The following is a 12,380-nucleotide window of genomic DNA, read 5'->3' as shown; positions in this document are numbered from 1 at the left end:
GACCCTGGAAACCACAGGCCTGTCAGTCTCACTTCAGTGCCTGGTAGAGAAGAGGTGTGTTGAAAAACATCTGAGAGACAATGCTGTCATTGGCCACAGCCAGCACAGCTTCATAAGAGGAAAATCATGCTTATCCAGCCTGATTTCCTTCAATGACATAGTAACCTACCCTGTTAATCAAGGGAAGCCAGTTGATGTAATCTTTCTAGATTTCAGTAAAGCTTTCGATACTGTCTCTCACAGGATCCTTCCGGACAAAATGTCCAGCACAGCTGGATAAACACAACATGTGGTGGGTGAGCAATTGGCTCATGGGTGAGGCACAGAGGGTAATAGTGAAAGGGGTAATATCAGACTGGTGACCTGCCACTAGTGGGGTTCCACAGGACTCTATCATCAGCCCTGTGCTCTTCAACATGTTCATAAATGACTTGGAAACAGGACTGGAAGGGATACTGAGCAAGTTTGCAAATGACACAAAACTGGGAGGAGCTGTTGACTCCCTTGAAGGCAGGAAGGCCCTGCAGAGAGACCTCGACAAATCAGAGGACTGGGCAATCACCAACCATATGAAGTTCAGCAAGGGGAAGTGCTGGACTCTGCACCTGGGATGGGGTGACCCTGGATGTACATAAAGACTGGGAAATGAGATGCTGGAAAGCAGTGGCATATAAAGGGACCTGGGAGTCCTGGTCAATGGCAAGTTGAACATGAGTCAGCAGTGCCCCGGCAGCCAGGAGGGCAAACATGTCCTGGGGGTATCAAGCAAAGCATCACCAGCTGGTTGAAGGGGGTGATTGTCCTGCTCTGCTCTGCACTGGTGTGGCCTCACCTTGAATATCGTGTGCAGTTTGGGGCACCACAATATAAGAAAAGCTTTCAGCTGTTAGAGAGCCTCCGAAGGAGGGCAACGAAGATGGGGAAGCCTTATGAGGAGCAGCTCAGGTCACTTAGTCTGTTCAGCCTAGAGGAGACTGAGTGGTGACCTCACTGCAGTCTACAACTTCCTTGTGAAGGGGAGAAGAAGGGCAGGCACTGATTTCTTCTCTTCCTGTCCTCCAGCGACAGGACCTGAGGGAATGGCCTGGTTATGTCAGGGGAGGTTGGATATTAGAAAGAGGTTCTTCACCCAGTGGGTGAACTGGGCACTGGAACAGGCTCCTCAGGAAAGTGGTCACAGCACCAAGCCTGACAGAGTTCAGGAAGTGTTTGGACGATACTCTTGGGCACGTAGTGTGACTCTTGGGGATCGTCCTGTGCAGGGCCGAGGTGGACTCAATGATCCTTGTGGGTCCCTTCCAGCTTGACATGCTCTGTGATTCTGTCATAGCTCTTTTCAAGATTCAGACTGTATTTCTGCATTGATCTGATATAGTGAGAAGGCTAATTTGGATTCTCTTCTGTCCTTCTAGAAACACCAGCACTTATTGTAGTATAAAGTTTTTCAGAACCATCAAACAGGTACCCTGATTCTGACAATTCAGTCCCTCATATACAATGTTTTCTATGATGAATAACCAGCTACTCTAAATGAGTACTTCCTTGTGCCTGCTTTGATTATAATTCTCTTCTTTTGAAGACAGTACATGTGCATCCCATTACGTTCAACATTTTTTGCACATACTGAGACTAACTGAAATCTCTACCTGTTACTTTTCATGGCTTTCACACCTCACCCAAATGTTCTGGAAACAAGGGAGAAGCATTTAAGTAATACAAGCACAGCACACTGCTTCACTTTCCTGGAATCAGTCTTTCTTGTATTTAATTATTGTTTTAGTTATTACTGCATTACATGATAGAATATATGAGAAAGCATGCCCAATTTAGATTATTTTATTCTTTATATCAAATGCACATTTTCAGATTTAACACTTAAGGAGAGCAGTATGGGAGCAACAGTGCTTAAGACAAAATTAAATCCAAGCATTTTCAGGTTCAATTTATGCTACACAGAAAGCCCAGTAGAGAGGATTGCTGCTTTGCAGTGGGTGAAGGAGACAGCTAGTATTCACTCGGCACTAATGCCCCTAATTTTAAGACTACTTTCACACCAGAACAGTAGATGTCAGACAGTAATTGGACGCGTGGCATCACTGCCAACACAGAGCAGTAGTTTAGTTTAGAACCATGAATGAGCAAAAAGTGAAGTTCATAAACCCCAATGCTCTTTATTTTAAAAGGGGCAATGGCAGTGTTGAAACAACAGAACACAGGTTTTCAGAAGCTTTGAAGAAAATGGCTAACATGACTTCAGATTTGGACAGCTAATGCTAAAGGAAGCTTCATAACACAGTAAGTTTAAACATAATCTGAACATGTAAGTAGATTAAGTTATAAACAATACAGATCAACTAACACAAAATGCTTGACACAACTAGAAATCACCTTTTTTAAAAAGGAGATACAGAAGAGAGAACAAACAGATCCTGCCTCACTGAGGATCAAAAGATGTTGCTACATCTGATTTCAACTGAGAAGTATCACCTGAACATCCCCGCCTCACTCCAAGATTTACTACAGGAACATACAAAAGATCTAGATCCTCACATTTCAAAAACCAAGACACATCACTCACCTGGAGCAAAAAGACCTTAAAGTCTGTGGATGGAAGAAAACATAGATGCCTATGACAATACAGCACCTTCTACAAAGGCACTGATACTAATCACTGTCAAGAGTCACAGTCAGCATGTTCAGTCACACTGACAACTAGTAAGTACAATATAGTATGACAAATTCTATAAAAGAAGAAATCAGTTTTAATGTTTAACTTGTAAAATAATGAGATATTAATTATAGAAGTTTTGAATTAAGAAAGTCAAGGGTTCATCACAAATCCCATGGAGCTGCATAAATTTATATTACTATGTGCCAACAAAATAAGCAGTGCTATTTACATTATTTGTAAGTGCAAAGAAGAAAACCAATTATCTCCTAGATTTTGTATCCACTAGATTTTGCAGATTAAATATTAACAACTTAAACAGTATTTCCATACTGGACATTAAATATAGAATTTGACATGAAGATTAAAATATGTGGGAAAATATTCTGAGATCTGTGTCTACAAATCTGGCTACAGTTCAGCAAAAATCAGTCAGACCTAAGAATTATAGCAGTGACAGTGTTTAACCATAAAAGAACGCAAAAAATTAGGAATTATCCTCTATCATTTCACACCACTTAGTCACTGAACTGTATGAACTGTATACTACTTCTTCAGTTGTTCCAGAATCAAAGTAAGGGTTTGGGGCTCATTTACAAAAAGAAATTTTAGAGTTCAACCTAAAAATCTTATTTTAAATCAACCAACTCGGTTAAGCTACCAAAAATCTTAGTGAACCCAAGTTAGCTATTTGTCACCTAAATTTCAGCTCCTAAGGATAACCCAAAATCTCACTGTAAACCAGGAATTTGTATATTATTAAATATTGTGTTACCATTGCAAAGAAGTTCCTATAATTTTATTTTAAAAATTGTGATTCCAATTTTGGAAAATCTATTCCAGTTACCATGTCATAGTCTGAAAACAAAGAAAGAAAAATTTTTACCTTCATATATGATGAGATTCATTTACAGCACTGACTCCAAAAGATGAACAACTGGTGACATATTTGCACTTAATGTTAGTAGGGGTTTAATACAGAATCAGAAGCAATTACCTTTGAGAAGTCCAGAATTATCAATAGGACCAGGGTACACATTCTGGTCTCCCATCTGGTATTTGTCCCAGCTGTCAAAACCAACATATTTTTTCCACTGTTTGAACCAGCGACTATCCACTAGATACCTTAAATAGAAGAAGACATAAATGTTAATTATTGGTATGCTACTACTTTCTAGATCACTGATTAGTTAATGATATGCACTGGTATTCATCAGCCTTCAAAACGGCAAATGTTTTTCTCTCTGTTCTGCTAACCTTTATCAACATCTCCTACCAATAAGGACTTTAACCATAGGCAATTAAAGATTCCATTAATCACAGTGCGTAAGTACATTTTGCAAGACTGCCAATACAACATACCAGATGCTGAAAAATGGCAAGCTGAACAAACATTTCACTTTTTAGCATGAATTATCATCACCTTTATTTGCTCTTCTCAATTTGCAAATTCAGGAGACAAAAGGTAATTAGCCCTTTAAAAAAGTGTGAGATAACTTTTAGTAAAATACTGTTTCCTGATGGAGTTTTATTTACAACATTCATATGCAAGTTAAAAACTTCAGAACTTGACGTCCTGTCAAGGACCAGTGAGTGCATCTTCTTCGTTTGAGTCAACATCAACACATCCTGCTTTTGAGGTAGGACTAGATGTTCCTCCCCGAAATAATTATCAACATCACACTTCCATATAAAGAGATTTTATCTCTAAACTCAGCTCCACAATATTTCTATCTAGATTAAACTGTTGCCAGTCTGGCTTTTGCGAAATCCAGCAATGCCTACATTTTATATCTTTTTGTCCAGAATTTCCTTAAGATCAAGATACCAAATTTGTTCAATGATGATCAGATTTTTTTTTTTTTTTTTTTTTTTTAAGATATCATCTTCATTATTTCTGGTCTGTCCCAAACCTTTTGCTACTACCTTAGGATGAAATGCTAGGTCAACCTGAAGATCATAGGCAACCCTTGCTCTTTTCTTCAGTACTTCACTACTGAACTTGTATTTGTAGCCCACCAATAATATGCTACTGAACTTCTAAGAGATTGCAAAACTTTCTGATGATTCAAATACTAGTCTCCTAATACATATAGCTTTATTAGGCAATCATTCTGTAGGGGTTACTCACGAACACCATGGAAAAAACTCAGAAGAAAAACATTAGCCCCATCTGCTGTGGCCACCCAGTTCTGTTCTCCATAAGAGACATAACTGTGTGTGGTTATGAATGCAGTTACTCTCAGGCACCCATTCGACCACCAAAACTGCCAGCCTTGTCCCCTGTTCCATCCCATGGCATCTATTTCCTTGATCTAAATTTGAATGAACCATGAATCTTAAAGAAGGTAAGCTATAATCTTACACAGAAAAGAAAATATCAGACAGGGAAACTGCCTATTGTGTTAATTAATGCTTAAGAAATTACTGCTCTAGTAGAACTATTCTACTTTTCAAATGGTTTGTGCTAAATGTCTTATTATACACCAGTAACATAGTGATCAATACAGATTTTTGATAATTGGATTTAGCAGTGCAAGGAAGCAATTACACCATGCTCAGCTTAGGGGGATCAACCTGCTAAAGTACCTATGTACCTAAAATTCAAACTTCTTAGCGTTAATGGAAAAAGTAACGATCAGAAATTCACAGACTATAGCTTTTGATTCTACAAACACATTCAATATAACCTTCTCACCAAGATCAACAAGACTCCTCATTGGCACAAAAGAAGGAAAACCATAGGAAGGTCTTAATTTATCTTTTCATCAATGTTATAATATCCATGATACAATCAACCACCTGAAAACTAAATATTACCTATGAAGGACATTCAGTAATTTCAGAGAAAAATACACAGCTCAAGTAAACAGAACTACATTTGCTAAACCTTCATTTCTTAAAGAATATTTGATTACTTTTTAAGGGAAAATTATTAAATACTTGGGGCACACACTTGAGACCAGATAAGCTGCACTGAATATGTCTTGTCCCAGATACAAAAAGAGTATACCATGCATTAGTAAAAACAAAAATATAAAATATATGTATATTAAATTTGGTACAATGTTTGTTTTTTTGTTACTATTACCTAATGCAGGAAAGAGTTCCAAACAAGTCTAATGCTACAGCAATTTTTTGAACTGTGGACCTGACTCAGAAAGTGTACCCCAGGACACTTTAGCAAAGTCAAAAAATATGGCCTATCCTTTTTTTAAAACTATGATTAAGAAATGTTTGTTACTTAGCTCTGATGGAATTGAGATTTCACTCAACCAAGAAACACAAATTTTGCTCTCTCAAATGTCATCAGTCAAGTTAGTGAGCAGCATAACCATCTTCAAGGGTAAAAGACACCAAGAGGATTTGTAATAAAGACTGAACACAAGAACAATCTCAAATTTCTAGATATTCTGAGAGGCAAACTCTAAAAACTAAGACAACTTCATAGCAAGGTGAACTGATCAACCCTAAAGCAGCAGATTCTTGACATTTATAAACATTTTAAATAAACCAGTAACCTCAGCTGGCCTGATGAAAACAGTACAAACAAGTCACTTAGAGCCAGCAGGCTGATAATCTAAAATACTGAGATAGTCCCAAACCCATACACTCAAGTATGGAATGTTCAGTAGTAATAATATTGTAAATATCTGTACAGTTTAATTAGCTTCAGGTGTTTTCTTTTAGTTGTATTATGTATCCTTAAACTGATCTAAATTTTCTTTGAGCATGTTTGTGAACATGTGCTCAGTTCAAGTCTGGCCTACATCAGTACTCAGGGTTTACTTCGGAGTGGAACTTCAGATTGTTTCATAAGATATATCTGCTATCATTTGTAGAATGTTTCTTGCCTGTGTGAAGAACATTATCATATAAAAGGAACAATTTATACTCTCAAGTCCCTTGAAATGCCAGATAATGGAATAAAACATGAGGAAGTGGAATTAAGTTGCAACAGGGAAAGTTCAGACTGGACATCAGGAAAAGGTTCTTGGCTGAGAGGGTGCTTGGTCACTGCAACAGGTTCCCAGGCCACAAAACCAAGCCTGTTCAAGGAGCGTCTGGATGACACTCTTAGCCATATGGTTTAGCTTTAGGCAGTCCTGCAAGGAGCAGGAAGTTGGACTCAGTGATTCTTATGGGTCCCTTTCAATATTCGGCCTTGGCCAGGGGTCAGTCCATCTGGAGCTGGCTGGCACTGGCTCTATCAGACACAGGGAAAGCTTTTGGCAGCTCCTTGCAAAAGCCATGCCTGTAGCCCTCCCACTACCAAAACACTGCCAGGTAAACCCAGTAACACAGGGTCACTCAAATAAATTTACCAATATAAGCCTGTCCTTATGTATGATCAAGTGATCAAGTGTAGAGACTAAAGGCAGCCCAAAATGGGATTACTCAGAGCTTTTGTACATTAACTTACAAGTAGAAAAACCAAAGCTATTACAACACTTTTAAATAATACATCTTCATTTTTTAAAAATTCAACAAATTATAAAAATCAGTAATAAGTTTATGGACACTGTACACTGAACAAAAGAAAGTACTAGTAGGAAACTTGCTAACTGATTTCAAAATTCTCCCATGGTTTGTAACTTTTTCATGTCATTTAAGTTCACCTGTGGTTTACTGCACATTTTGACTTAATAAACCTAGTTAACATAGTATCAACAACACAGGAGTAGGCATTCATTCTTTACCTCAACATCCATGCTCATACAAAAAAATCTGAACAGTATGACTAAGATCTTACTATTTCCCATTGCCATCATATATAGAATTAAACAACATGTAATCTAGACTTATTTATACTGACTGATACATCAGCTCTCTGAATGCCAAATCAGAACAGTTACCTGTAAGATGCAATAAAGATACTTCACTGAGAGACACTCATTCCTGCATTGTGTACTGCTGGGACATCCTATCTTCTGAACACCAGTTATTTCACTTTTAATAGTAAAACTGTGCAAATTGTCCAGAGAGATAGGTGAGGGTTTTTTTACCCTCCTCACTGTGCATGAGCACAGATTAAGCAATACAGAGGACAAAGTGGAACAACTGTGTTGCTGAAAGCAAATTAGGACTCCTGTTTAAAGGTACAGCATTCAATTTTTGTTCTTGCGAAATGTAACTATAAAAATAAGAAGATAAAAATGGGTTTGTACCTGTATTTCTACTTTAATCAAGCTGACTGAAATTGCTTGACTAAATACACTCATGAGGATTAGATGCCTTAAAATTAAATCTTCTTTCAAAATTAACAAGCTCTTGAAGTTTAAAATGGTGACAATTATTCTATACGCAAACCATACCATCATTTTGTTCAAAATGTAGGTAAATCCACAAGAAAAAAAAATTCAGGGTCAAAGAGAAAAAATATATAACTTACCTTGCATTTTTAAGAAATCTTACTCTAAATATTTCACATTCCTTTTCAGAAATAAATTTAGTTCAACTAAATGCACCAAGATTTCAAATCAACTAATCAAATTCTCTCTACGGCTCTCCATGCTCTGCTTCCATACCATGCTGCAGTAGCCCAAGCAGCACATTCTTCACCCATATTACCAAGAGGCTAACCAAAATGCATGATTTAGCCAAAATTACTGAACTACAATTTTATGCTAAAATTTCAGTGTGAACATTATATTAACAACCATTTAAGTATTTCGTATGCCCTTAGAAATTTTCCATTAAATAAAAACTTTTTATTAAAAAATAATCTAACTCCTGAATCAAAAGGCAAAAGCCTGACATAAACATGATTAACATGCTCTCACCCCACCTAACCTATTAACACAAGAAAATTACATCTATTCATTTCCATTTAAGTATTGTACCAGAAGAATTTACATCTTCACAAACTGTTGGTGAAATGCAACACTATTTCTTATGTGGTGAAAGAAACCTAACACAAAACTTTAACCACAAGGTCTTAAAAGTCAAAAATCAGCAACTTAGACCCCATTTGAAAGAAAAAAACAATTTTTAATTCCATCCTTGGAACACTGACGTAGTGTTCCTTGTCTCTCATTTTATGAAGCTATCAAAACAATTCAGGATATCATTCCAAGTATTATTGAGGTACAGATCCGTAACATCTCATCATGTTCTCAGTGAAATCAAGTAAAATCTTCCATTAACATTCAATCCAGATTCTGTTCATGTACAGCACAGTGGTAGATGATCAAATGTGGAAAACACTGAGAAGACCACAGTGTAAAAGGCTATTAAAGCTAAGCACTTCAGCATCAAGGTTGTTATCAATTACGGCACGGCAGGGTTTTACAAGTGCTACAGATGTCTGTTCATCAAGATGCATGAGTTTTCATTGCAGGCAGAATTAAAATGCTTATATATTTTTGGTGGGGCAATTCACTTCTGGAGGGAAAATCCTTTAACGTTGAACTTGTCATATCTACTGATCATTCACCGGGAAGGATTTTTACCACACTTCATTTTTACTTATTCTCTTCAGTGACCAAATATAATACTTGAAAAGCCAATGAAATTCCCATAGGTCAAAAAAATAAGCATATTGTTTTCACTGTCCAAGAAATGTACTCTATGGATAACAAAAGTACTCACCCTGGACTCAGTAGAACTTCGTAAGTGATGTGTATCAGAGAAACATCTGAAAACTTGAAATACTATATTTCCATAGTTTTACTAATTTGCAAGTCTTAAAAAAGAAGAACAGATAAAAAATTGATCTTATCACTCTGTGAAGTGATGACTGGCACCAAAACTCAGTGGCTAACAGGACTGAAAATCAACATCTTCTTTCTGGTCTAAACCTGACTAGCTTCAGTTTACAGATACTGTCTTAAATCTTTATCTGCTTGTCTAAAACTCCTGGTACTAGAAGACATCTTCTTATGTAAGTATTTCAGCACAGGACTCAGAATTCTATCCAAAGAGACAAGGACTCTCAAAGCTGTCTCTGAAAGACAAGGCTTCTGCTTTCGCTGTTACATTTTGAGAATTATGAACTCATTCCAAACGAACACCTTCCATGACACGTGGACACTAGAACTGGACAGTATGGTTTCACTAACATACTGCTGTATACAATACAAAACATATTTGTATTGCTACTCTGTATTGTCTACTCAAACACATAACTGCATTTGTTCCCTTAGCCACTAAATAAACTCTTTGTGATAGTTTTTGTCCACTGTAACAGCCTAACTCTTATCCACGTTACTACTTTTGAAAACACCAATAGCTTGTATATTCTCATCTGCTCACAACTCGCTACAACAAGCAATAGATGAAAGAAGCATAGTGGGGAACCTTGGGGAGAAAGAGAGAGAGAAATTGGTGAAACTGACTGCTGCGCTGTTAGCCATTTTTAAGTCACTATCACCCACTCAAACTAAACCCTTTGCTGGCAGGTGATACTTAAAGGCAAGAAATGTGGCTTCATATCCTAGACCACGGAGGGACAAAGTGCGTAAGAGGTAGCCAAGAGTATGAATGCATTTGTAATGACACATTTAAGTAACTGAGACAACATCTCTGACTAAGGGAGCCACAGAACAGGAACTACAGGGAAATCAGAACAGAAGGTGGTCTTAAAGGTAAAATCAAGAAAACACACCTCAATATGGGAAGAAATGACCGAGAAATTCACACAAGAAGCGACACATATGAACTGACAGAGTCTTCATCTCTGTAAGAAAACTGTGCCAAGATCTGTAACTTTCAGTATTGAAAACTTTACTTCCATGACATGTAAAACCAGAAAAACTTGGCAAGGTTCTCAAGAATATCACTGCAGCTACAGAGGCATTAAATGACATCATCAAGACCAGCTGGTCATGCAAATTATACTGTGGCTAAAAAATTGATGAACATCAACAGCTCTTCAGTTTTTGAGAGTGGAAGACACTGATTCAAATTTGCCTGCAGCTGTAACAACCAATATTTTTTGTCATTCTAAATGAGAGGTTAAAACCTCCTCAAACAATAAATTCTCCTTACTTGTCAAGCACGAGTAGAATTTCAAATCACTGAGAAGTAATCATATCACATGCTAAAACTGTGATATACACAATGAAATACAGCACTTATTATCTTCTTACACAGAAATCTAGGTCTTTCAACCACAGATCCTGAAGATTCTTGGGACAATAATGCATACATTAATTCAAGTTCCATGGAACACGACTGTGGGTTTTATACTGAATTTACTAGAAGGAGTCAACATTATTTAAAAGAACTGATAAACAAAGGAAGTTCTTGCTTTCAAAAGCTTACATTTGATGTTTATTTAATGTATGTTTAAAAAACCAAGAAAAATAAAGAGATGGAAGAATCCTCAATCTCTCAGTTCAATAATTTATTAACTGCCCACAAAAGAATGCAAAGAAGACCACTGGGACAAACTAGCCCAAAATGTTGTCGCTGCAGACAGAATAGTCAAAAGATACTGACCTTGTCTGCCCATTGGCGCAATACAGTTTAACCCATACTATTCCCAAGCTACCCCTGAAAACATCTAACAGAACAAACTCTACAGCTTACTAAATCGCCTGTTCAAATATTTCCTCATTCCAGCTATTCTTTTTTCCAGTATATAACTCTAAAAACCTTGCATTTCACGTCAATTTTATTTCTTTTTCTCTGCAGTGCACATGAAGAACTAATGAAGAAATTCAATGGCCTCTTCATAGATACTGTCAGACTTGCCTCTCTTCATCCTGTTCTTTATTTCTTTTTTTCTTACAGGAAACCCCCAAAGCTTTATACTTTCCACATATAGCTTATTGTTCTCTACACTTAAATTCTGAAAAGCATGGACAAGATGTTCAGTATAAGCCAGTAATTTTAAAAGGACTGCATTTTAGTGCTTTAAAGCTCAAACAGAACAAGCTGATATGGCACTGTTGATTTTTTTTTTTTTAAAGCAATATTTACTACTGAATGAATGGAATTCTGAATCATGGCTTACTCCACTTTAACTGGTTTTTTCCTTACTGATATCCCAAAAGATCAAAAAGCAATTGACAAAATACCTCTGAAAAAAAGCGTTTGGACTAAACATACCCTTTACTTTATACATATATATAGTTGTAAGTATAAATCCTACAAATGCACAGGTATAGACCTTTAAGTAGCGAGATTTAACAATTCTTGAGTCAAACTTCACAGGACTTTGCCGTAACTTATTCATTCTTAAAACATTTGATCACTATCAGTGTCAGTCACAGCTGGATATATTTTCACAGAACATTTAGAAGCTTTTCCCGTGTAACTGTTCCTTTCGTGTTAAAATATCTAAAGCACTAAAAAAAGTAACAGCACAGTAAACATACTGTTTTGGTCATGCTGTAAACTTGTCATACAGGTACCATCACTTTGAATAATATTAACTGCTTGAGACATTTTTCTAGTATTTGGGAACCATAGAACAGAACATATAGCAGAACCACGACAAAACATACAACCATAACAGAAAATATTTTTGAAAGATTACAAGCCTAAGCACACTTTTACTACTGCTGGTCATTTTCAACTCTATCATGTGAATTGATTTCCTTTTCCTAGTTGCTTCTGCTTTTCCAGTTTAAAGAGCAGTCTGTTCAAATGCCAAAACTGAACATATACTCAGCAGTATTTGAATAATGCATCAGAATATATGCTTCTGACACATGCTGCAGTATCAACACTGTTAAATATAGTCTTTTATAGAACTGGAACAGTG

General features: G+C 36.8%; 1 protein-coding gene across 3 annotated transcripts in view; it reads right to left on the bottom strand.

Annotated features, from left to right (window-relative positions):
• Positions 1-12,380, bottom strand: part of USP15 (ubiquitin specific peptidase 15) — a 62,675-nt gene that overhangs the window by 49,206 nt on the left and 1,089 nt on the right. For all 3 annotated transcript variants that reach the window (XR_007629933.1, XM_050323811.1, XM_050323812.1), the window contains exon 2: positions 3,666-3,793. Coding sequence is in view for 2 of the 3 variants with exons in the window: in XM_050323811.1 (XP_050179768.1) it covers positions 3,666-3,793 (128 nt within the window). In the remaining variant the exon portion in view is untranslated. The remainder of the gene's footprint in view (positions 1-3,665; positions 3,794-12,380) is intronic.

This window comes from Myiozetetes cayanensis, unplaced genomic scaffold, assembly GCF_022539395.1.
Source record: "Myiozetetes cayanensis isolate MyiCay16 unplaced genomic scaffold, myiCay2020 scf3, whole genome shotgun sequence".
NCBI lineage: Eukaryota > Metazoa > Chordata > Aves > Passeriformes > Tyrannidae > Myiozetetes > Myiozetetes cayanensis.
Note: the sequence above shows the minus strand (reverse complement) of the source record. Positions and strands in the feature narration are given on the sequence as shown.